We start from the raw sequence: 25,848 nt of genomic DNA, 5'->3' as shown, positions 1-25,848 counted from the left end.
TACCAAACTACAAACCTTGTCTTCATTTTATTTTACAAATTTTTCTCAACCCCCTGTCCAAAAAAGTAAAATATCAACACATAAAAAAGTTTGGGAAGTACATTATAAAAATACTTGGAATGCTACATGGAATGGACTCAAAACAACACTCAGTGAGTCTCTTTAGTTCTGATAGAAATGTCTTAACTACTGAACTGGATACCATGAAATTTCTAGATTTGTTTTTCCCCAACCTGAAATCTTCAGCGTTCAGACAGAACAGTGGAGCCGCTTATTTGCTTTTGCAGGAGTGGCTGTTGTGAAGAAGTACACCACGAGTACTCAGAATAACCGAATCAGAAGCTAACATCATTCTTTTTTAATTCTTGGTTTTAAAAAAGGTGATTAATGTTATAAAATATTTCTTTTATTTTGAAATGCATGGTTAAGAATTTTTTTAACTATGTGGAGAAATGTCTTTGTTTGTTGTACATGGTTGCAACATATTTGGCCTCGTCGTGATCTCCAACCATTGTTTTCCCAGAGTGAGTGTAGGATGATACATAAAACAAAGATAAGGAGCACAGAAAATATGCAGATGTTAGGATTTACTTTAGAGGAAAAAAAAATCCTCAGATCAGCGTTTTAAAGGATTCATTTTAATGGAAATAACCGGCCATTTCTCCCACATAAATCTATCCATCAAAGAGAAAGCAGTACTTGCATTGTATCATCAAACAGCCTCCCGTTAAATCCTCTTTATTTTTCTGTTAACTTCTGTTATGCGTGTTTCCTCAAATATCTCTTAACTTTACACCCCGGGCTGATACTGAACACTATCTACAGACAGCTTCCGTGTTTTGCAACACCCACGCAGCGTTAGTAACCCACTAAGAGTCGGTTTGTGAATGTGCCCAAGGCTATCCAAATATCATCATTGCTAATCTGTATTCATACCTCAGCTCTCTGACATTTATAACCAGGTGCTTGTACTTGATTAGAAACATCTTCATCCATGTACATGTTGAAAACACTTTGCTTATCTTTAGCATGAGCACTTCAAAACAACATCAGGGTGTTGGAGATTGCACAGAAGAGGTCATGGGAGACATTAAAGCATCCTCAGGAATGTTTGCACATGCCTCGGTAACACCTCTCTGAGAGCAGCAGCGATTAAATCAACATTGCATTTGGGCCACTCGGTAAAGAACCCTTTATAAAGTAATCCTTTAAGCTGTTTACAATATGTGCTGCAGATTGTAGAGTTTATCGAATATCACTAAGTCACTGCGGGTACCATAATATAAGATTACACTTAAACACCTGTAATCTGGCTTCACTTAAAGCAGTCCACCAAAGTTGAGTTGCTTGTCCTTTGGGCTGTGATTACAGAGGAAGGCACTCAGACACTCCACAACAAACCCAGCAGATAGATATCAGTGGGAACATGTGGATGTGTGAGAGCTCCCAGCAGGAGTGTTTCTAGCTCTGAAACTGCTCCGACAACAGGTTTCACATGAGTGTGTGCAAACATTTGCCTCTGTGCATGTGCTGCTACCTCCGAGTGAGAGCACCAGCAATAACCCTCAGATCATGTGATGAGCAACAGCTGCCGAAGAGCACTGATGTCCTGTTTTGCTCAAGTGTTGTTGACAGTGTGACTTCTGTCCGTGTGATGGAACAACATCAAAAAGGTGCAAACTGAGGCAGAAGGCGCGCCCTGAAGCTTTTAATCCGGGGAAACATTGATTCAGCCTTTTATTTCATTAAAATATCTTTTATTGTTTTAATTAAATAAAAAAAATGTAATCTGTCCTCAGAATCCCTGGGAATAGTTACATATTCTGTATATGAAAGATGGATGTAGATGCTGTGATGTCACTCATTGCATTCTGGATTCTGCATTTTGTAGCTTCAGAATTTGTGTTTTAGAAGCTTTTTTTCTTGTGATTTTTGAGACAGAAATGACCCTATGTGGATGAGAAGGAAAAGTCTTGGTGAACTGTAAATGTCAGAGTCCTTCTAGAAGCAGTTATCACCTGTTGGAAACTATCTTGAAACTCCCCATGACATTTATTTGATCAGTTATTAACTTTCGTTTGAATACTCTGAGGTCTATCAATATTAGTAACGCACCATAGTACCATAATAACACAGTTACCTCTAAGCAGTACAAAAATTTAACCCAATACCCATAAGTCAGATGTTAAGAGGTCCAGTTCAGTGACAGGTGCTTACTACAGGTGCTGATGAAAGTAACCATGATCATAATTATAAACCTGGGTTTCATTAAAAAATATAAATTAAAAAATGAAAGCACACACACAACTTGAACCAAGTGTTTTCTGCTCTAAATTTGAACATTTTGACGTGGAAGTCTATGGAGATCGACTCTTTTGGAGGTGGCCTCTAGTGGGCATTCGAGTAACTGCAGTTTTTGGCTGCTGCATACTCCATCAGGAGGAGGGACATGCAAGGCAACAGAAGGTCCACAAATAAATATAAGGAAAAAGTCTTAAGAACCATGAAAGAAGTAAGACTCTGTAAACGATGTGTCTTCATAATTTGTATTGGTTAGAGGATGATCAGTCAAACTATCTACCTGTCGCTGTTTGTTGATGTGATAATATGGGATTCAATACTCATCATAGCTATATATTCTTGACACAGCATTAATTTAAAGTAAATATATAACTTGTCATGAACAGTGTTAGGTTCGTTTGACAGAGAAAACAAAGTAGAGCAAAAGGCTGTAACACAGAACAGACAGATGATGCATCTGTGTCACATGTCACATTTAATCGACATCGCTTTCACAGCTCTGCAGTATGAATTCTTCATTTTGTTAGATGTTTGTTGTCTCCTCTAATCTCTCTTCTAATAACCTCCTCTTCTCCACTTAGAGTAGACAAAGTGAGGAATTTGTCTGCATTTACCTCCTTTTTCTTGTTTCTTTCTTCCTGCGATTATGATTGTGCTCTTCACCCTTATTAGTTTCACTTGTCTTCAGTTTAATTCTTTCTGTGTTTTTACATTCCTGCTTCTCTGTTTTAGCCAGATTGTTGCTTTTTGTTTGGACTGTTTTATTTTCATATTGCAAATATTATCCCCGCCTTTTCTTCCACAGTACATGCCATTACAGTGGCTCTATTAAACTTTTCCTTATTTTATCTAAAATACGGAAACACTGCAAAGACACACCAGACAGTTTTCACAAAAGTGTGGGAAGTGAAAAATCATCATCAAAGGAGAGACTGCTTGCCATCAAAGTAAAAGCAGTGTTGGGGAGTAACGGAATACATGTACCGCCGTTACGTATTTAGAATACAAAATATGAGTAACTGTATTCCGTTACAGTTACCGTTTAAAAAGGTGGTATTCAGAATACAGTTACTTTGTTGAAATAAATGGAATACACTGGGGTACTTTCCTGTTTCATTTTGTCGCGGGTCAGGACTGTTTGGGTTTTGTTTGACAGCTACGTTCTGTTGTTCCAGGCGGCAGCGTTACGGTTGCCATGGTTACAGGGCGACGCTCTCTCTCTCTGCGACTGTGTGTTTCCTGGGTGAGAGAGCGCCTTTTCGTTGTTGTTGTTGTGCTAAGCTAACAGGCAGAAAGCTACAAGCATAGCTCTAAAGAATGTAGCATCATGTTCAGTGTAGTCCGTGCTGCTGGGAGAATGCACTGCCATACACGTTATGTGTCTGTGAGCGCTAGGAGGGAGAAAAAGGGGAGTGGAAAGGTACGAGCAGTCATCGAGCAAAAACGGGAGCTGGAAGCATGTAAATATAATAACAACCACTGCAGCCAAGAAGAGTGCCTGACGAGCCCAGTTGTAAGTAAGCTATTAAGACTCGACTGTACACTGTGTTCGTGTTTTCCTCCGAAACAACAAGTTCCGTTGGAGCAGCCTTTCAACGCCTCTCTCTGTCTGTTGCAAGAAAAGTTGACCCACACAACAAAGTAGAGCTATTTTTCGGCTACCAGCCGACAGGGACCCCGCCGTATTATGCTGGGCTTACACTGTGCGATTTTTTCAGTCGCGCGATTCAGCTCCTGCTCAAACTGTATGATTGACTGGCAGGGGTTAGAAGTTCATAGGTCACCATCACACTATACGGCCCGATGCTCTGATGCGACCTGAGTGCTCACACTGTGCGTCCATAAAAATGAAGGTTATAACAGAAATTCTGTCGCTCGCTCTCCCTCTCCGTCTTTCACTCACACAGACACACCACCACCACCATCAACTTTGCTAAATTGCTAATGAAAAACATTGGTCAGGCAGCTGTGATTGAGCAGCAGTGTCGATCCAACTATTTTCACGGTTGTTGTGGTCGTGATAATTTTGTGAGGCCACATCGAAAGGGCTCGGATGGTTCTACAGGTTGTGCCTCCATCGCTTGTGTCCAGATCACACGCTGCACTGCCGTGCTACGCCGTCTTTTTCGCTGACATTTGTGTTTGCGCGTGCGCAGTGTGGCAAACTGCGGTGACACCCTCACGACCAAGCGATTGATGATCGGGAGCTGGTCGTGAGGTGTCAATCGCTTCTCGTTACCCCACGTATACTACACGATGCACGACGCACGATGAAGGCCAAAATCGGGCCGATCGCCAAAACGATCGCACGACTCAAAAATCGGCTCAAAATGGGCCAAAAATCGCACAGTGTGAGCCCAGCATTAGTCAGAGGTCCCTTTACTACAGTTCGGAGTCGCGGACCTTCAGTAATAGTAATAAATCACACAGCAATAGTACATTCACGTTATTGTAAAAAGCATGATAATATTGTAGCGGGTCAGGGCTGTTCGGGGTTCTGCTTGTACAGTTATGTTTTGTGTATGTTGCCATGGTGACGGGTGACGCCCTCTCGCTGCGACGGTGTGTCCTTCCGGGGTCAGAGGGCGCCCTATGTGTGTTGTGGTATAAATAAACGGCTGTGCTCCCTGGCTAGCTCACGGGAAGCAAGACCAAACGATACCTCCGTCTCCTCCTTGTCTGAACTCGCCACAATATATTAAGTAATCCAAAGTATTCAGAATACGTTACTGTCATTGAGTAACGTAACGGAATACGTTACAGAATACATTTTGGGGCATGTATTCTGTATTCTGTAATGGAATACATTTTAAAAGTAACCTTCCCAACACTGAGTAAAAGTTGCATCTTACATTGAAATCAACACGTTTCCAAACACGCAAATTGTACTTTGAAGGTGAATGTGTCCATTTTCCATTCTGGTGGTTGTCTCAGAGTTTAGAAAAAAACTGGACATCTTTAGATTTGTGAAGATGTTTTGGGTCCCGTTCAAGAAGCTTCCTCGGTTCTACAGACAAGAAGTTGAAAGTATTTAACCCCTAGTGGGGGTTATCCTCTTTGGAGGTGGTTTTGAAGGTTGTTGGCTCACTATTGATCATATGGTAATATAATCAATAGTGGCCCACAGTATGAAAAAAGCTATGGGTCATTACTATCACTGTGGGTTAAGAGTGAAACCAATATGAAATCTTGCCCTATACCCACATGTGACCTAACCTGAGGTGACGTGTGACTCGGGGGAAGGGAAGGCATCTAGAGTCTGCATTGTGGCTGATAGTTTGTTCCATAAGACACCACTTCTGTTTAATGATGTTCTTCAAAATGGACAACTAACTAACTCACCAGTTTATGGAGAAGTATAGATATTTCACTAGCAACCAGTGGTCGCCAGGGAGTCATCCTAACCTTAACTGAGTATCTAGGCCTCTGAGACCGAAGCCTAAAATGTTAAAAGATCAACTTTTGTATTGTGACTTTAAGGTAGAAAAGTTGCCTTAAAAAATTCAAGACCGGTCTCTATGAGTTTCAAGCCACAAGGGTTAAAATGAGTACCCACTATCAATGCCAAAGAGGCAGCACGTTTGATGACACCCAGGTATTTGATTTTCTCAGGGTTCAGGAATGGCGGGTAAAGAATTGGATATGAATTGGTTTGGAGAGGCTTCAAAATGGAAGCAAGTCTTAGTTACAGTAGTGCCTTTTTTTTCCTTGTGTGTCTCAAAGAAATACTGTTTAATTCATGAAGAGAATACTTTTGGTAAATTTCATGTAATTTTTTGCTCATTTCTGCTCCTCTTTATGACTGAGGTATTATTTTGTCCTTAACTTTTCCTTCTCAGAGGAAATAATAATGTCTCCTGTTGTCTGCAAGTGATCCTCTGACGAAGGCCGCTGCAGCTGAAATGCCAGAAGTTTGTGATTTTAAATTTAAATTAAGACCTGAACCGGTCACTCATTCACTGGAGAGAAATGCCTTTTCTGAAAAACAACCCAAGTTTCCCCACCCAAAGGACATTTCTCTACATTTACTCGTTTTTGTTACATCTCAGCTGATCTCTCTCTCGGACTGCTTCTCTCTCATACAGATATATGTAGAGTTATATCTTGAAAAATCCATATATCTATGTTGTGTGGATGAAAGGCTCCTTTGGCACATAGTTAAAATGACTCATGAGTTTAATTTTAACCCGAAATGGGAACCGCACCGATGCCAGCAGTCATTCTGTCACAGCGATCGCCTCCTGTTATTTAAGTGGTGGAATCTCGCTGAGAGTTTATTAATGCAGGAAAACATTCAGCATGTGTTGAAAAGCCGTAATGTGTTGTTGTTGTCATGATTGGTTTACAGACTTGTTGGCTGTGCCCAAACACCCCTACGCCGCCATGGAGAACTGGGGCCTGAGCGTCTTCGTGGAGCAGAAGATCCTGTTAGATGCAGACGTGTCGTCCTCATCCTATCAGATGGAACTCACCATGGTGGTAGTCCACGAGATTTGTCACCAGGTAGGCAACGTACCTGATGGCTCAGACATTATACTACCATTCATACTGCGAAGGATTGTGAATATACTATAGAATATATACTATAATGTCATTTAAGAAAGGTATTATTCAGACTGTAAAATTTCATATGATTGGAGATCATTGATTGTAACTGATTTCTTAACACAGTGTTCATAAATACTTACTAACTAGGATTATGAGTATTGGTTGCACAATATAATATTTTGCACAAAATAATCTTTTCAGAAATGTTTACTCTGTCTAGACACATTTTTGTACAAATGGTGCAGAAACAATACATCTGTAAGCCCCATGAATCACATTTTCCTACTCTTTAGACTACATAATCTATGATAACTGCATAATTTCACCTGCTCATTGTCCTAAAGATGTTTCCTAAAAATGTTTGATGTCCTCACCACCTGTTTAATAGCTACTCCTTGAAAAAAAAAGATTATTTTCATAAATTTAAACCTTTTTATCTCACTGAAGTGAATTTAGATCAACTAGAAATGATGGATGAGAGCAGATTATTTGGATGCAGCGTATAAGAGAGAGAATATATAAATCCTTTTTAAAATGTATGTATTATTGAGTCTGACAGGAGGCATTTGCTAAAGAGATTGTGATAGCTGGGATCATGTAATTCTGGTTTTAGAAGAATAAGGTTCCCCTGACTATATTAGTCATAAAACTTTACTAAAGTTGAATGAATGCAATAAAAAATCATTTGTATATTTGCAATTGAAATATGGAGGGATTCACGCTGGCTGACAGAGCCAAGTTAAGGACATGCCCACTCGAATTAAAGATGTTTCATACTCAATATGTGGGCTTCACACTTTTCGCCGAAGATGTAAACCTCATGTGAAAATGGAGCACAAGCACACAAAATGATGGGTTTGATGAAAAAACAAAACAAAAAATCCCCCAAAACCAAAAAGAAAACAGCAGGTGGTGACAATTTTGTTATAAACTGAGTTCATTCATTCCTTGAACTGTTGGCAGACAAAGAACAGAATTTTCTTTCATTTAAATGCATCCACTGTGAGCTTAGTCACATGTCTGTTCATTAGTGTCTCATTCTGCTATAATGTGGTATTTTGTCATAAGCCATAGATTCAGGCTGACAGAAGCTGACTATGCTGGATTGCTTGTCTTAGTGAAATAAAATTGAACTACTAGACTCAAACTGGTGGCTCGGGTTAACCTGTTAGCACAGAATTATGTAAATCTGATGTGCAAAAGACACTCACAGCTGTTGGAAGTTAAAATGAGTGCAGACTGGTCAGTAATTGGTAGCTTACTTCTGGAAAAACAACATTAAATGTCACCACACCTGTTGAGGACCAGGTGTGTCTGATATGCAATAAAGGACATAAATAACACTGAAATACTAATAAAACAAATGATTTGAGTATATCTAAGAATTGTCATCACCTGCTGTTCATTTATTATGGTATGAATTATACGTATTGTGCAAATAATTCTTAAAACTTCATTCTTCATTAGACTCGGTTTGTCTTGTTTTGTTGCTTATGAGGATTGCAACCATATATCTCAATTAAGTACACAAAACACTGTAGGTGGACTGATGGTGAAGAGATGAGAAGAAAATATGATTTTTTTTTCTCTTCCCATCTGTTGAGGGAGCTTGTCAATATTCTTACATGAAAAGCCTCATGCAGGGAGCAATAACAGATAAGCCATTAAGTCAGAATGGCATGACATGACATCAGCATGAAACAAAGAGTTGGGGTGAAGGTGGGTTGCAAAGTGGCTTACAGATAATTCGACTCAGGAATTATATAGAGATCTTGCTTAAACTGGCTGTTTTCCTTGTTTTCCAGCCGTGAGCATGACGCTACCACCACCATGCTTGCCAGTTGGTGTTCATAGGTTTAAAAGCCTCACCTTTACTCCTCCAAACACAACTTGAAACTGTAGCCATTTGGCTTGTCTAAGTAGGCATTCTAGTTGAGCCTGAAAGGGTGAACTTTGAAGCAGGGGCTTCTTTCTTGGTCAGCAAGAAATGTTTGGATTATGCTTTAATTTTAAAAATGTATCTAATTTGGTCATCAAAACTAATATCTTGTTTGCATTTTGTAAAATTTGTTTATTAATAAATGAAAGTGTATTTAGAAAATTTGATTTTTGTGAATTTTGGACATTTTATGTCTTGTAGTCTGAAAAGAAGAACTAAAAGCTCTAAAAACAATGTCAATCAATTTACTGAAAATGTGTTTAACATATAAATGCAATATTTACCATTTTTCGTTCGACTTCATGAACATCCAGGTGCATGTTAAAAATGTCTTGTGACTTTCAAAGGACTCTGCATTCTTTGCAAAGGAAAACAGGCTGTTTGTGGGTATCAGACTTGTCATAGTTTATGTGTCTGTGTATTTCTGAAAGCTGCTCAGGATTTAGCTCAGAGGTGTACATTTCTCACCACTCATGCAGGCAGGGCGGCACACCAGCATGAGGGTTTAAATAATGTTCATAAGATACAAATGTTCCTTCAGAGAAAGTGACCCACCTACAGAGGCTAAATTTGTTGATATGTTATCGTGCTGAGACTGAAACAAACCCCTGTGGCTCAGCCCGAACCCATGAGCTGCTGCGATATCACTAGTGGTCTTTTATATTCAACTGCATCAGTCTGACATGAAAAAGGGAAATAAAATTAATAGTGAACATTGACATGAAACACAAGTTAAAAATTAAAAAATAAATTTTCCTCTAACAAATGCAAATGGTCTGGTTATGAACACACCAAATGTGACAGAAGTCAAAATGACTTCAACGGCTACACCAATGAGCTCTGTGTTTGTGTGTGCGTGTTACAAATTTCCCCGGGCAACAACAAAAGCAGAGAGGATGATCCTGTTTTTACAGTATGACATCAAATACGTGACGAGCAGACAAACACGATGAAGCAGAAGGAAATTTAAAGGTTTTAGTCAGAAAAGAGAAAGAGGGAGGGAGTGTGACCAGGCGAACAAGCTTAAACAGCGAAGACAGACGTAGTATGAGACGGAGAGAGAGAGAAAAAAAGTAGAGCGTAGGAGACGGAGAAACAAAGAGGCGCAGAAACAAAGTGATGGAGAGAAAGAATGGAAACGACATCCGTTAAAGAAGAATAAAGGATACGAAAAGATGAACAAAGACAGAAAGAGAACAGAGCTCTGTAAAAAATACCCAAAACATTCAGCCTTATTCTCATTTACCAGTGAGCTTTATACAGACCTACAATATTTGCTTTTTATACACTCAGCACCCAGGAAGTGTTCTTTTCAAAATCTCCAGTTTAAACTAGGAACATATTCAACATTTATATTAATCCGGGTAACCATATAAAGCTAGATTTAAACTTAAAGAATTAGCATTAGCAGACACTGATGATATTTCACCTGTAAGATAATGACAGCAAAAACTAAAAATTACGCACAGTACAGTGTTGCAGAGTTTTATGTACATTGCAGAGGTGTTTCTTCAAAAGAGAAGAGTGAAAAAATATATGCAAGCGTTTTATGTTTTGTCTGTCTATCCATCAATAATATGCTTATGTGATTCAGGGTGGCGGGGTGTGGGCGCCGGAGCTTATCCCAGCTGCTGAAGGGCAAAAGGTGGTGTGCACCAGGTCACCAGTCTATCACACTATGGGCAACTTTGTGTTACCGGTTTATAGCAGTGGTCATCTTGAGGCTGTTATGCATTGCAAAGATCCTCCAACATTACTGAAAGAAAACCAATAATCAAACATTGTTATTCAGTCATAAGAATCAGAATTATGGAATAGGGACAACTCATTATCAGTCAGAATTTAAGGCCAATTTAAGAGGTGTTAGCTATACTTTTTTTGTGTAGTATTCCAGCAAATGAAGTCACATGAACTTAACATAGTATATCCAATGAATGAGCTCTTCTCTACATTAAAGTAGTTCAACTTCAACAGATTGAGTTTATGAACCTGAAATGATAAAAGTATTAAAACTTAACTATGATTAGCCAGGGGTTGGCTTCATCAGGTGGGGACCTCCAGCCTCCAGGGTCTTGTTTATGAATGACTGAAGAAGGGACCATGAGATTGGAGCATCTTTTATGACAGAGCATAGGGTAAAGCGAAGTTGGTGACTTAGTCTACAATCTCCTTTACTACCCTCACCTATGGTCACAAGCTCTGTGTAGTGACCAAAACAATAAGATTCTAGATATACGTTTCCTTCAAAGGGTGGCTGGGCTCTCTGGGGTGAGGAGTTCAGTCATTTGGAAGAGTCTCCGAGTAAAGCCACCTCTTTACAAAGGAGGCAGTTCAGGTGGTCTGGGCGTCTGACTAGGATACCTCACAGATGCCTCTGATTGTGGTGTTTTGGGCATGTCTTACCAGAAGGAGACCCCAGGACAGACCAGGATTCACTGACAAGATTATAACTCTCAGCTGGTTTGGGAATGACTCTGTGTTCCCCTGGATGAGGTGGAAGAGGCGGCTGGGGTGAGGGAAGCCTGGGATTCTCAGCTTCTCCTTCTGGTTTTGTGTGCAGCACCAGCTGTGGGACTTCAGTGTGTGTGTCTCCTAGGTCCCAGCACACTACAGAATAACAGAAGTTCATTAGTAAATGCAAAGATGGTGTGCCAATCACCTGGCACTGCTAGAAGTAAAAAAAAAATAGTCCCATGATTCTTTGTGTTTGTAATTTCAGAACTGTTCCTTACTTAAACATGCCACATGGAAATGATGAATTCAAACAAGGATGAACAGCTATAGTGTAAACAACTCAATATAAGTACACCAAAACAATGTAACACAGTTAAATGAAATAACATTGCTGTATTTACAGTGCGAGGCTGAGTATGAATTTTACTGAGGAGCAGAGAACAGCTTGTCATCTTCCAATGATCACAATAAAAAAAAATTGGAGGCTTCTAATCCTTGAAGTTCTCATTTTTAATTAAGATCTTCTTGATGCTGTTAAGCTTTATACATCTAAGAGAGCTGAGCTGTAACTGTCTGAAGTATCATTATATGCTGTAGTCTTAAGATTTAATATAAAGTACGTGTTTATTCGTTTTTGTGAACATGACCTGAAGTAATCCATGAACTATATCTACCTCCAGTACACTGGATGAATAATATTTCATGGGTAATTAAATGCCTGAAATTGATGTCCTCTTTATTGGAGTGGCAGCAGAAGTATTAGAATATCTCAAAACCATAAAATTTGGATGAAGTGTGTCCAAACTGAACTGTTCATGTAATATGGGGTGATTTTGATGATGAAAATAAAAGGCTCTGCTATAAATATTGTGGTGCCTCTGCCTGATGGAGAAACGGCTTGCTTCTATTTAATTTCCTTCAGGATATGGCCTCATACCGACATTTCTCTGTGCTCAGTCTTGATGAACGCTGCCTTCAGGCTGCTGCTGGTGTGAAGCAAAGAAACAGAATGAATAACAATGTTAAGCCATAATATGTGATGTGTACAGTATATTAAGTCATATATATTATTGGACATGTCATAAAAAATGTAGTACTGATGTTTTTTTTTTCTTTTGTTTTGGTATTTTTTCACTTTTTTGTCTTTTTTGTGCATCTTTCTTCATCTGGTTTGTTAGTTTAGAGGAGCAAGTGAGAAGAAAGGAAAATGATAAAGTAGTGTTTTGTCTGCAGCTTTGCACTCCATTTCATCCTGAAGCCATTTATCTCTCTCAAACGCATGCAAATATACAGAGAGGCTTACAAAAGAAGACAGAAAGTTGTCTGAAGCTTTCAATAATCAGCTGGTTGAGTCAGAAAGAGTTTAATTGGAAAATAGACTTTTAGTGGAAGGTTTAGCTGTTATTGACCTGTTATGTGCAAAGAATAAACGTCTAATTCTAATCATAGTGCATAATTTGCCTTTTTAAAAGAAAATAATTATCTTTCCAGACTGTACCGGAGTATGAGAAGGTACATATCATTACAAAGAGTGAAGTATTTCTGGAATTATGCTGGAAATAAACACTTTGTCCTTTTTGTTCCCCACCTAAAGCTCACAATAAAACACCACCATGAAACTTTAGCATGCCTGTCCATGAACTCTGTCTACACAGTCAGGAAGTGACTGCCCAAACTTGGACAGGACAGGAGCATATAAGACCCCTCAAATTTCTTTTTTAATCTATATTATTAAATCATCATGTTGCCTAGCAATCACCTGCCAACGGGTGGACCGATAGATTTCAGGAAAAGTGAATGTGTGTGATGTGTAGTGCGTGACAGTGACGCTACATGTATGTGTACAGCTTTCGTCCTGTTAAAAGGAAGTTTTTCCTTTCCACTGTTGACAAGTGCTTGCTCATAGGGGGTCATCTGATTGTTTCATCTGTATTATTGTAGGATCTTTATCTTATCTTTATCTTTGGAGTAGGTGTAGAGAGGGTCATCTACTAATCAGAAGGTTCAATTCCTGACTGCTCCATCAAAATGGCAAATATCTTTACGCAAGATACTAGCCCCTAGTTGCTCTTCAATGTTTCCATGTATGAATGTGTGTGAATGTTAAATAGAAAGCGCTTCGACATGGCTGTATGAATGGATGTGAATGGGTGAATGAGCTATGTTGTATAAACATGTCATGCTCGCTTGACTCAGTCACACCTAGGTCAGCAGAACTTTACACACCAGGCTGCTATACTAGCTAAGTTAACCCCAAGTGGGGGACCAAGTGTATGGCCACTGTATTTTTCTCAGCATGAACAAAGTTTTAAAGATGGTGTTATTTAAAAAGTCAGGTGATCACCAAAGTTATTGTCCATATCTTCATAAAAAGCTTAATTTCAATCTATCCAGGTGCGTTAAAGGCATTTCAATCAAAACTACTTAATCGCACACAGAGTTTTAGAAGCAGTCAGTAATCAAAGTCAGGTTGATGTATTCACTGGGAAACATGATTGTTGGTACTGTTGTGGCTGAGCTACTTTCTAATATTGCAGGTCTTTATCTTACAGTACAAAGTGTTTTGAGATAACTGTTGTGAACTGTTCCCATATAAATAAAAATTATGTTGCATGAAATGCAGGAAAATGAGGAAGGTAACTGATATGCTGACCTAGTGTTGCATTATAGTCGCCAACAGTGACAGGAAAGGTGAAAAGCTTTGAGGAATTTTAAAGCTTTTTTGTAACTTTCAGATATAACTCCAATCAGATGTTGGGGACAGATAGTCTAGTCTATTATTTGTAGCTTATGCCACACAATCCTTATAATTTCTTATAACTTTGCCTATAGAACAGTCTCTCTGTGAGTGCCAGCAGTACATTTTGTCATACGTCCACCGCCTGTTCTGTTTTGTTTTGGAAGTGAAGCAAAAAAATATTTGAATCATCTTTCAAACCTCTATTAAATAGGGTCAGCATCTATTTTTTTTTTTAAATATGTTACATAAGAGAAACAGTGTAAGCTCTCAATCTGAACAGGGCCTAAGTCATTGCCCTCACATGTATAGGAGTACAAGTTTGTGTGTCTGCGGGAGTGTGTGTTTGAGGATGTATTGTACCCATCTGTCAGATTAGCCTCCTCTGCTGCTGTCATGTTTTTATGTCGACCTCTATCAGCCACAATAGAAGGATTTGAGGACTTAAAGAGGGAAATTTAATAAAATATGCATCATATTTTATAGTCGAAATCTGATAAATGTGTTTAATTTCAGATTTGTGTGGGTTTTTGTTTTTGTTTCATCTACACTCAGCTGACTTTCTTGTCAAACTGCTCTGTGGCTCTGTAGCGCTGTACTGCATGGTTTCTCTGCACATTCGTGATCATTTTTTACATGGAACAGATGATGAAAATTGTGTTGGTGGTCTTGATGTCTTGTTAGATATGTGCTGTTGCTGCTGACATGTTCAGAGTGCGCATGCTGCATGCTGCTGTTGTTCTCAGGTGAACAGATGGACCACATGTGGTTGTGTTCCCCTTTCAGCTGAGGGGATGACAGATGGAATCAAACAGAAAGTAATTCCAGACATTGAGAAGAATACAGCTCATCTTTACGGTGCAGAGGTAGTAGTCTAAACTGAGATGTCCAGAACAAAAGCATATTTAAAGTGTCAAAGGCCTCCCCAGACAACATGGCAATTTCTATGGTTACATGCTCTCTCCTAGTCTACTGTCTGGGGAAACTCCTACAAAACCTTTAAGTATCCTCCAGAGAGTTAAAAGCTGCACATACTTTGCTGTCTTTTGATTTTTTTAAAAGAATATTTAAAGTGTCAAAGTCTTTCAACGAGTGATTTTGAGAAAAGAAAAAGAAAAAATGGGATTTCTAGAATATTTTTCCCTATATGAAACAACTAGTGTATTGTTTGCCAAGCCATAACAATGCTGTTTTAATCCATTTCCATGGATTTTCACATAACAATAATCTTAATATATTAAATCTAGATGTATTTTGAGTCTTCATTAGCACCCTGTGGGGAGTCTTCCTCTTGTCCAATCATTCAGATAATCCTGGTATTGAGCACAACATCAGACTGAAGGGTTTAAATACACAGATTATTTGAGGCAATATTGTCTTTTTGTACATAGTCTACAATGTAAACGATCTATTATACCAATTGCTGAGTTAATGAGTATCAATAATGTGTACTGGTTATTGTAGAACACAATCAAAGTTGTTCAGGAACCAATGGATAACATGCCCAAATGTTTGTGTTCAGGTGACATAAAGATTGATATATTGCTCCGCTGTTTCAGCAAAATTGAAAGTACTAGTTGTTTCAATGCATGTCAAATTACAGATGAGCCCTCAAGAGGCCCAAGGAATCGTGACTCTTATCAGGAGGACAGGCAAAAGTTGCATGAAGTTGCATTACAGAGCCACAAATTTAATGTTCATCCAGTGTTTGCTAATAAAAGTCAGTGTCAGTGCCTTCTTAAAGAGAGGTGTTTTTCCGAAGTAAATATAGAGACAGCTTCATCAGTCTGCAAAAGAAAAAACCTGCAAACTTTGAAATAATTTTGACAAAAAAATGTTAGAAAATCTCATCATCTATAGTACACGATATCATCAAAGTACTCCAAGATTTTGGAGAAATCTCTGTGCGCAAGGAACAAAGTTGAAAATCAATATTTTCAAAATCAGGCATCATTCTTTCATAGAAATGATAACAACCTCAGACACCACTGTGTGAGAACACAAACGACTGCCGTCAACAAATGCAGATTACAGCTTGATCATGCAAAAAAGAAGCCATATGTGAGCATGATTCAGAAATAACGTCTTCTCTGGGATACAAAAAGTGGAAAACTGTTCTGAGGTTAGCTAAATTGAAATTTTCAATTTTTTTTGGAAAACATGGACATCAGGGCCAGACTAAAGAGGAGAGGGACCACCATTTGACCAGCGTAGCAAAGACTCATTATGGCTGGGTATATGGTTAGCATTATGTTGACAAAAAGTCAGTTACATCTTTTATGTTTGAAAATGTGACTGTTTAGCTTGTGGCTACTATATGTAATGGCCTTTAATAAGACCTGGAATGTTTTAAACCAGTATATTTATGTCTTATCAATGAAAATGAATTTAAAAGTTGTCACAGATGAGTTTCCAATTGATTACATGTTCTCAATGGGCCCTCATCTGTTTCCCTTCGAATCAAACACTTAATCAGTCTCCAGTATGTGACTTTTAGATTTGGTGCAAATACTATCGAATACATTTACACAACAATAAAGAGCCAGGAGATGCTATTCAGACACATGGATCACTACTTGCGGTTACACAAAAAGAGCAATTAGTGCTGAAATAATCAGTAATGAATGAGTGGTTACAGTGTTTGGATCAGAGTTAAACAGAAATGAGTCATGAAGAAAGCGCAGTGTATGAATGATTAACGGATATTATGAATCAATCATTAACTCATGACTCACTAGTATGCTAGCTCTACGATGTTCCCTTGAAGTAGGCTGTATTAGGAGTTATAAGGGACGTCCTCATGAATGATGCATCAACTTTATTTTCTGTTGAATTGCAATTTGCAGGTGTGTACGCAGTAGGAATGGCAGTAAACTGCACGCAGCAGATTGTAACCACCAAATGGTTAAAGTGATTCTCTCAAACAGCCAAACATATGCACATATGCAGGACTGTGTTTGCCAGAGGATGCTCTCAGTTTATTCCTATCAGCTGTCTGTTAATTAAAACAGACAAAGAAAAACACTGGGATGAGATTCAGGAAAACAGATTTACTGTCTCACTCACTCACTGGCTCCGTCTCTCACATAATTCAACCATATGCAGAAGAAAATAACACAATGTGTATTCTGGCGAGGTGACAGCAGAGTCAGTGTTAGATAACACACTCTAAGTGCATGTGTTAACTTCGTAACATCCACCAAGTTATTGGCAACTAGTCTAAAACTGGAATTACAGGTAAGGATCGGTTCTGTCATCCACAGCCCTTTTATTTAACCGCATTGTCGATATGGAAAAAATAAATGACAACAGAAAAACAGTAAACCTGTCACACTTCATTTGAAGCGCAGCATCTTGTAGTTTCTGAAAACGTGCATATTTTACATAAACCCAACCATAATGCTTCTGCCAGTAAACTTGTCGCAGTTTTATCAAAACTTCTCCAAGTACTGCAGACCAACAAAGACTCAACTTCTGTAGAAGAGGCACCTTAAAGCCAGCCTGAAGTATGCTAGGGAAAACCTGGAGAAAAATTATGAATACTGGAAGTGCGCCCCTTGGTCAGAAGAGGGGAAAGCTTATGTGCTTATGTTTGTTTAAAGAAAGGAGGGGCGTACAACCCAAAGAACACCATCCCCACAGTGAAACATGGTGGTGGGAGTTTTAGGATGCGGCGATTCTTCAGTGTGTCTGGAAGGTGGAAAGAATTACAAAGAAAAAAGGATATGTTAAGATTTTGAAAGAAATCTGATGCAGTCAGCTGCAAAACTGGATCAGGGTCATCACTTTGTCTTCCATGTGACAACAACCCGAAACATACGTCCCTCGTGATAAGGAACAATCTCCAGAAAACCAAAGTTAAAGTTACTGATTGTCCTGCACAAAGCTCTGACATGAATCCCATTGACAATCTGTGACGTGTACTAAAGACCAAGGTCTATGCCAAAATACCACCAAATTGCCAAAGAAGAATGGGCTAGGATTACTTGGCAGATGTTGAAATGACTGTAAGTTATTATCTTGCAACAAGGACACACAATTGACCCCTAGCATCAGGGGAGCTAGTAATTTTAACAGTTATTAGTTTTTTTTTTTGTGAGATAATTTTGTTTTGTGTTAGCATCCAAAATAAAACTAGGATGTTTGGGAAAGCTGTGCTAAAAATGTATTGCTCTATTTAACAGAACTTGGGAAATACTTTTAACAGATGAAATTTTCATAGAGGCGGTTAAATAATTCTGTCCTCACCTGTTCGTATTTCTTAACTTTAAACATGTTGTTTCCACCTAAGAAGTCGATGACTGACAGCCCAGCTCGAGGTCTGTTCCTTCATTCGGTTCATGTTGATGTCTAGGAGGAGGACAGAACCATCAATCATCTGCTTTACAGCGTACAGGAAACAATTTATGTCTCAAACTTTCAATGTCAACCTTTTTCTTCCCAGCTGTCATGTCATTAATCCTCTTAACTGCTACAAGCTACAGCTCCTTCTGCTGGCTGGAGCAGTAAAGTAAGATTCACAGCAGAGTTCATATCTAAAGAGTCGGGGGACCCAAAATATGAAAAAATGAATAGCTCTGGGACAGGTGTCTCTTTCACTGGACAGCTTCATCCTTTTTCGTATCTCTGGCTATCCTGCTGTTTCTGGTGTATTTCTATTCACAAGTTATTGTAAAATGAAAAAAAAAATCATTAGGTTCTCATTTACCAGAAAACCAGCTGCTGAATCTGCTTTGACTTCACTGCAGTTTATGATTGAGAGGAGAAATCAGTCTCTCACTTTTTATGCTAAGACAGCACATGTCATCCATACTGGCTTCCTGGCACTGGTTTCCAGTTAGTTTTAGAATTGATTTCGAGGTTTTATTTTTTGTTTTTTGGGTTGATACGTCATAACCTCCATGATCATTTTACTTTGGTTTGAGATGCCTGAGGTCTGTTGACTACTTGCTCCAGATGTCCAGATGAGATAGAGATCAGGTCGTTGACAAGTTGTTGACATAGTTGAACCTTAAACATGGAACAAACAGCTTTCACATCAGGACCTCTCTAGCAATCAGCATTTTATAAAAACCTTTTTGAAGACCCATTTTTACTCTTTGGCATTTTAAAAAAGCCTGAGTTTAGAATGTTTTTGTTTAGGATTATTTAGGATTGGATTTGTTTAGGAATGGTTTGGGACTTTGTTTTGAGCTAGTTTCAGATCGGTTTCAGGGGGTGTTTTTTGGACTTGTTCTTGGGTTTCCACTGTACTCTTGTGGCTTTAGCTCTGTGGATGTCTCTTCGTGGATTACACCCTGACTCCAGGATGAAAGAAGAAAGAAATCTTATGCTGAATCATGTGCTGAATTGCAGAATTCTTGTTCTTGTTGCGGGTGAAGATCATTCTCGATTCTGTCTGAATAATCAGCTCATTGTTATGCCACACAACGATTCTAAGGACATGCACCTCCGTAAGACTGGGTGTTGGATGAAAATATTTTATAAGATCATTTTTTTAACAATTAATTGCTTCAAGATTGATTTTATAGCTTGTAGCTTTTCTATAGCTTTTGTAATATTAAAAGCCGGTGGTTGTTCTGCTTTGCTTTAATACCATAAACAAACACTCGGCATTACACATTATGAGAACTCTAGTGTTCTAATGGGTTTCTAATCTGTGACAAGACTAACAGTGTAATTTCACACCAACACAAATTAACCATGCTAGGAAAAAATGTTTGCTTTGAACAAAAGGATGAGGTTATAGGTGTGAGAGTGCACTTTTATTTTTTCACAGGTAAAAGGCAAGGAATAGAACAATAAGTCTGACACATGGCTTTTTATAAATCTTAATGACTTTGAGAAGGCCTTCGACAGCTTTCGGAGGAGCACCCTCTGTGGTCCTATAAAACATTATGGCATCTCTGGGAAGTTCATACACATAAAGACCTCTTATAACAAGATTACTGCATCTTTCTGTACGATGGCCACTTATCAGCAAGCCTCAGAGTCTAAACAAGGTGATGTGATTGCACCTTTTTCTTCCTATTGGTTATTGAATGCGTTGTGGTGGAAATAGTAAAAAAATAAATAAAAAAGGTGCAGTAGTGCAAAGGCGGACCTTCTGGCAGCAGCTATAGATGATTTTGACTGTGCAGATGACCCTTCACTTCACTCAAACATTAATGAATACTAACAGGTCCTGCAGTATGTATGAAGTTGTAAACTGCACTAAAAATAGTCCAATAATACTGAAATGAGTTGGTCCAGGGCATGGAGAATAACCAAGATGAGAGATTATGGCGATAAGTGGTCAGACGAAATAAAGGATCGGGCAATGTTGGAACAACCTAAGGAGGAATTTGAGAGGAAGATATTAAAGAAGAAATCTGGGGGAAAAAAATACAGCACTTTCCTCAAGGAAAATGAAAGAAAAGCAGACCACCGAACACCTAGTTTAGGGATGTGGAAGGAAAGGTGCAAAAATAAGGTCAGTCCTACAGCACCCTCAAAACAATTGCAAAAGACAGAAGTGGGATAGGAGTGAAATAATCAATGACCTCTGCTGCTCTTAGGTCCAAAGGGCACGTCAAGTTACACTGCAGTGTTTTTCACAAGCTGCTTTCTCAGTCAGGTCCCTGGAGTCACTGTGTTCTTAGGATAAATATGAATTCTGATTATTAACATTAAAGAGAATGAAAAACAGCAAATGAGTTGATTTGTTTAAACATTTGTGCTTGATTTGACTCTGTGATCACTCAGACCTGGTCCTCATGGAGACACATGCATGCACTGTGCACGCGTGTGTGTGTGTGTGTGTGTGTGTGTGTGTGTGTGTGTGTGTGTGTGTTCTGCAGTGTGTGTGTGTGTGTCCTGAAGCTGTCAGGCTGTATATTTTTCTCTGCAGTGTTTTGGTTCAAAGAGGATAATTTATTACTGCAGTCCATGTTTGCATACAGTTCATTACAATAGAAGGAGCCATAAATCAACTCATTGTTTGCTCCCGCTCTACCTGTCTCTCTCTTTCTGTTTCCCTTAATTCTTCCTGCTCTTCTTCCTTTCTTTCCTTTCCCTCTGAGTTTTTCCATTTATATTTACCTCACACTAACACTCAGCTGTCCTTGTCTATCAGTTCAGCCTGGAGTCGCAGAATGATTTCCTCCATCTGCAGTTGTTTCCTGTCTTCTTTGACCTTTGTCCACTGACCTCTTGACCATCAGTTGTGATGCTGCTGATGTGGGAAGTTTGTGGAAAGTTTTAAAGTCCAGATAATCGAATATTCTTGAGTTCCAAAAAGTCAAGCTCAGCCCCAGTTATGACACCAGCCAGTGGCTCAGCTCCTACCCTTTGGGTTCCACATCTCATACAGGCTGTAATACTTAAATGTCTTTCTGCTTTCTCTGCAAAGTAACTGCAACATTAACTTCATTGTAAAGCACAGCCTGTTTAATAAAAAAAAAATCCATGATAAATAATCTTAAAGCAGTAATAAGTATGTGTACAGCCTGGTATTCATTCAGATCTGTGTACCATGTTCAACTGACAGGAAAGATTGAATCACTGAGTGATAAGCAGAGTACGTGACCATGACCATCATGCACAGACTTCAGAGATTTGGTAGATTAGAAAACACAGAACATTAAAAAAAATACAGTCGGCAAAAAGCATAACATTGTAATGGAATAACAGATGAGCTGTTATAGATGAGACATGTTGTATGAAGAGCTTTGAGTGCTCAAGTAAAGCAGAAAAGCGAGTCCATACTAAGAGTCTCAGTGCTGGCTTTCAGACAGCAGGGCCAAAAAGTTGAAAGCTGCTGCTACACCTCCCAGCCATGTTTGCAGTTAGTAATATGACCTGCTGTGTGATTAATTGTGCTGACAGACCATCCAAGAAGTCTGTGCTCTGGCTCTAATGAGTGAAATACTTGTATTTGATTTTTCTGTTACTGGGTACTAATGAGCAGGTTTCACTCATGCTGTTCATGATTGAAACTTGCTAACACAACCTGCAAGTCTGAGCTGATATCTCCACACACCCATGCAAATGTGGTCACTTCCAGCTCCAATAACCTAACAGCCAAAATGCTAACCGTGAATCTTCAAAAACACCATGTATATCTGCACTGAGTTGTCTGCATGTCTATCCCATCAGACCATATGAAAAGAAAAACCAGGATGTTAAAATTGCAGAGTTAATCCTAAAAAAGTGTAAATTTGTCAGTGCCTTTAAAAAAACAGTAGAATCACAGTAGATTCAAAAACAAAAAAAAAAGGATGTCTGCAGAGCAGTTTTTGACGTGTTGGCAGAACATCTACAAAAAATTCTTTTTGATTGTTATTTTGCTAAGCATATCAGCTTCTTCCAGGATATTTATTAACACATAATTAACGTGCATACATGAAATTGTCTTTTTGTTTTTTTTCTGAACTACTGAGGAAAATCTTTTCTTCAGATGCTTTATTAATCTGTCTGCCCACAGCCTCCTGTGCTGTTCCACTACTGAAGGACAGGAGGGTTTAATCAATAATAATGTGTGAGAGGAATACAGTTATATTTAGCCTTGTGTGTGTGTGTGTGTGTGTGTGTGTGTGTGTGTGTGTGTGTGTGTGTGTAGATGTGTGTGTTTGTCGTGTTTGCGTTGAGCTGCCTCCTGCTCATGTCCGAGGCTAATTAACAGACCATAAACAAACATCTAACACCCCGTGTGGGTTTCCTTTTGTGAGTGTGTCCACATTTGTGTCTGTTCAAGGCTTATTAGGAAGCCTGAACACACTCCTGCAGTTGCTACACAGTGGGCGATCACACACATACTCTACATACACACATTTAAAAACCTCACATTAAATAGCTATAATGAACCTCAAACACAGTGACGGGTGTATGCTCTGTGTAAATGTGTGCATGAACTGCTGTGCACTGTGAAGGGATGAACTGAAAACCAAAGGCAAAAAAAAGTCGTTTCATATGTATTTGGAAAAAATATATTTTTCCCCTCTCTGTTCTCAGCTTGATGCTCCATAACACACCTTACATCAGGTAGCTTCAAGGTGAGACTAATACTGGAAACTGGTAGAAGGAGTACAAATAATAAGTCCAAATTTATTGAGAAAGGCCTTTCACTGACAGGTAGTCACAAAACACTGAAGAACAAAACACAGTAAAATTGTCGAATTTAGGAAAGAGTGAGGACCCCAAATGGAGATTTGTAGACTGGCATTAAATAGTAACACGTTTTTTTGAAGGCAAAATACATACATACATACATGCATATCGCCAGGCAAACGCTAGTCCATCCATCCATCCATTCGCTTCAACTTATCCTTTTCAGGGTCGCGGGGGGTGCTGGAGCCTATCCCAGCTGTCATTGGGCGAGAGGCAGGGTACACCCTGGACAGGTCGCCAGTCTGTTGCAGGGCCAACACACAGGGACAGACAACCATTCACACTCACATTCACTCGCACATTCACACCTATGGGCAATTTGGATTAACCAATTAACCTATCCCCACAAGCTGCATGTCTTTGGACGGTGGGAGGAAGCCAGAGTACCCGGAAGGAACCCACGCAAACACGGGGAGAACATGCAAACTCCATACAGAAAGACCCTGGCCTGATGGTGGAATTGAACTCAGGACCTTCTGCTGTATGGCAAAAGTGCTAACCACTGTGCTGCAAACGCTAGTATTCTTATGTATACTAGGAAGTTAGGAAACCATAAGACTACAGAAACCAGGACCAGTAATGGAACAGGATGAGCTGAGGGCTAGAGACACAGGATAATCAGGGAGATGGGGAAACTATAGGGAACACTCCTGGAACTAATCAGGGAAAATAAAACTGACTACTAAACAAACAAGACAAAGTTTACCAAAATAAAACAGGAAAAGCTAAAATGACACAATAGGAAACACCAAACATGAAGGCCAAGCAAGGTACAAGTGAACATTAAACCAAAACCAAAATACTAAACTGAGACTACAAAGCCAACAACATCCGTAACTGAGGATGAATAACAAGAAATACAAAATGGTGAAAAACCAAACAGGAAGCAAACGGAACATTATGGATGTTAAACGGAACTGAATGCTCGATCAAGAACCCGAATCATAACAAAATTGAAAAAGACGTAAATCCAATCTTTTAATTTTAATAAGTTAAGGCATATCTGCATTGATTGACTGAAGCTCTCAGTTTTTTGTGTTTTTGGAGCATTTTTCTTGTATTAATTCGAACATCTCTTTGTCTGTCGATGAAGCGTACTAATCAGGTTTGCAAGTGTTAGCTAATAATTCAGCACTTTATCTTGACAAACACTTGATGGGGATTCCTCCACAGCTGAGAAAAGTCTTTTTCAGCAACACCAAGTTTTTGGAACTTAGCGATCCTGAAACTTTATGATATCAGATGAGCTGTGTAAAAAAACTAAAGCATTGCCTTAGTGTTACAAATGTTAACTAGAGCACCAAATATGTATTACTCTCTCACTGAATATAGTCCCCAACAAGTGCCCTATAATCTACTGTTTGAATGAAGTTCTGGGTAAAAAAGACAGAGCCCAGCTGTTTTGGGGAAATTGCTGAGCCTGTAACCCAAATTAATGATTTCAAATGTGCTGTTTCTAAAAGTGTCCTAGAGCTGTAAATGTTAACTGGAGCACCAAATGTGTATTACTACTCACATAAAAATGGCTCCTGTTTGATTAATATTTAGCTGAAACAACAGTGCCCAGCTGTTTTTTAAGAAAGGACTGAACCTTTATGTTTTAAAATGGACGATATTAAGATGTTTCTAAAAATCTGTGAGCGCATCCAGAACCTTTTCAGGTTAAAGTCTAGGAAAGTCCCATTGAAAGTTTTCAGAATGGAATAATAAATTGTAGCTTTTCGTGTCAGTTTGTGTATTTTTTTTATTGTATTCACAGTTGCTCTGAGGTTGAGTTGTGGTTAATTAGAAGTCATACGCAGGTAAGTATGTTTCCCTCTTTCAATCTGTCTTCAGGCTCAGGAACTTTCCTTTGATTGGCTCTGACAGAACACATCAAAAAACACAGACACACTGTTGCAGTGAGTTCAATGTGCAGTTTCTTCTGCAGTAAATTAAAAGTTGTGACAGTTTTCTTTTTTTTTCTCATCCAGCAGCATCAATTTGAACTGCATGCACTTGTAGACTCGATAATGGAAGTGTGGCGGGACTGTCAGGGAAACAATGGGAATTACAGAGCTGTGCACATGCTTTGTCTGACAAACTGTCACCTGAACCCGCCCTCTCTCTTTGCTCACTGTCACACAACCATCATCAATAAATTACTGTAAGCTTAAGCTAACAACAGCAGCTCCGACTCTCTGATGGCAGAAGTTCTTGCCAACACATGAAGAGGAGACTTCCAGTACATTGCACTCAGCTGTGTTATTTGAAACTTGTCAGAGATGGGGCCAATTGTGACTCAGCATTATTTTTTGGCATAAAAACAGGGAAAGAAAATCAATTACGTTTCAGTATAAAGCCCTCAGGAGTCAGCTATCTATCTTGGCTTGTACCATCTGCACTGTTCTGGGTTTAGAAAATCTGCAGTGAAGCTTTTGGCTCATCCAGCTGATCTATGTGTTTCAGTTCAGAGCTTCAGAACTTGATATCACGCCTGTCAGTATGGATTGGCAGCACATGGTGCCCTTTGGTGTCAGCCAGTGCAATTTGATTTGTTTTGCTTTCACACATGTTTAGTTAGGGTACAAAAACTACTTGTCATGTTTAGGAAACGATTGTGGTTTGGGTTCACTTCTTTCACTAAGGTGTCCCTTTTTTTCCCACACACTATGCAACAAGTTGGGAATGAATACAATTAAACTTGTGTAATGCAGGGCCCTGAGAAAAATAATGGACTGGT

General features: G+C 39.1%; 1 protein-coding gene across 1 annotated transcript in view; it reads left to right on the top strand.

The window, feature by feature from the left end:
• Nucleotides 1-25,848, top strand: part of LOC102204797 (thyrotropin-releasing hormone-degrading ectoenzyme) — a 266,230-nt gene that overhangs the window by 156,732 nt on the left and 83,650 nt on the right. The window contains exon 5 of the mRNA XM_005742288.1: nt 6,650-6,804. Coding sequence (XP_005742345.1) covers nt 6,650-6,804 — 155 coding nt within the window. The remainder of the gene's footprint in view (nt 1-6,649; nt 6,805-25,848) is intronic.

This window comes from Pundamilia nyererei, unplaced genomic scaffold (assembly GCF_000239375.1).
Source record: "Pundamilia nyererei isolate P.nyererei 1_Seehausen unplaced genomic scaffold, PunNye1.0 scaffold00119, whole genome shotgun sequence".
NCBI lineage: Eukaryota > Metazoa > Chordata > Actinopteri > Cichliformes > Cichlidae > Pundamilia > Pundamilia nyererei.
The sequence above is the reverse complement of the archived record's forward strand: the minus strand, read 5'-3'. Positions and strand labels throughout refer to the sequence as shown.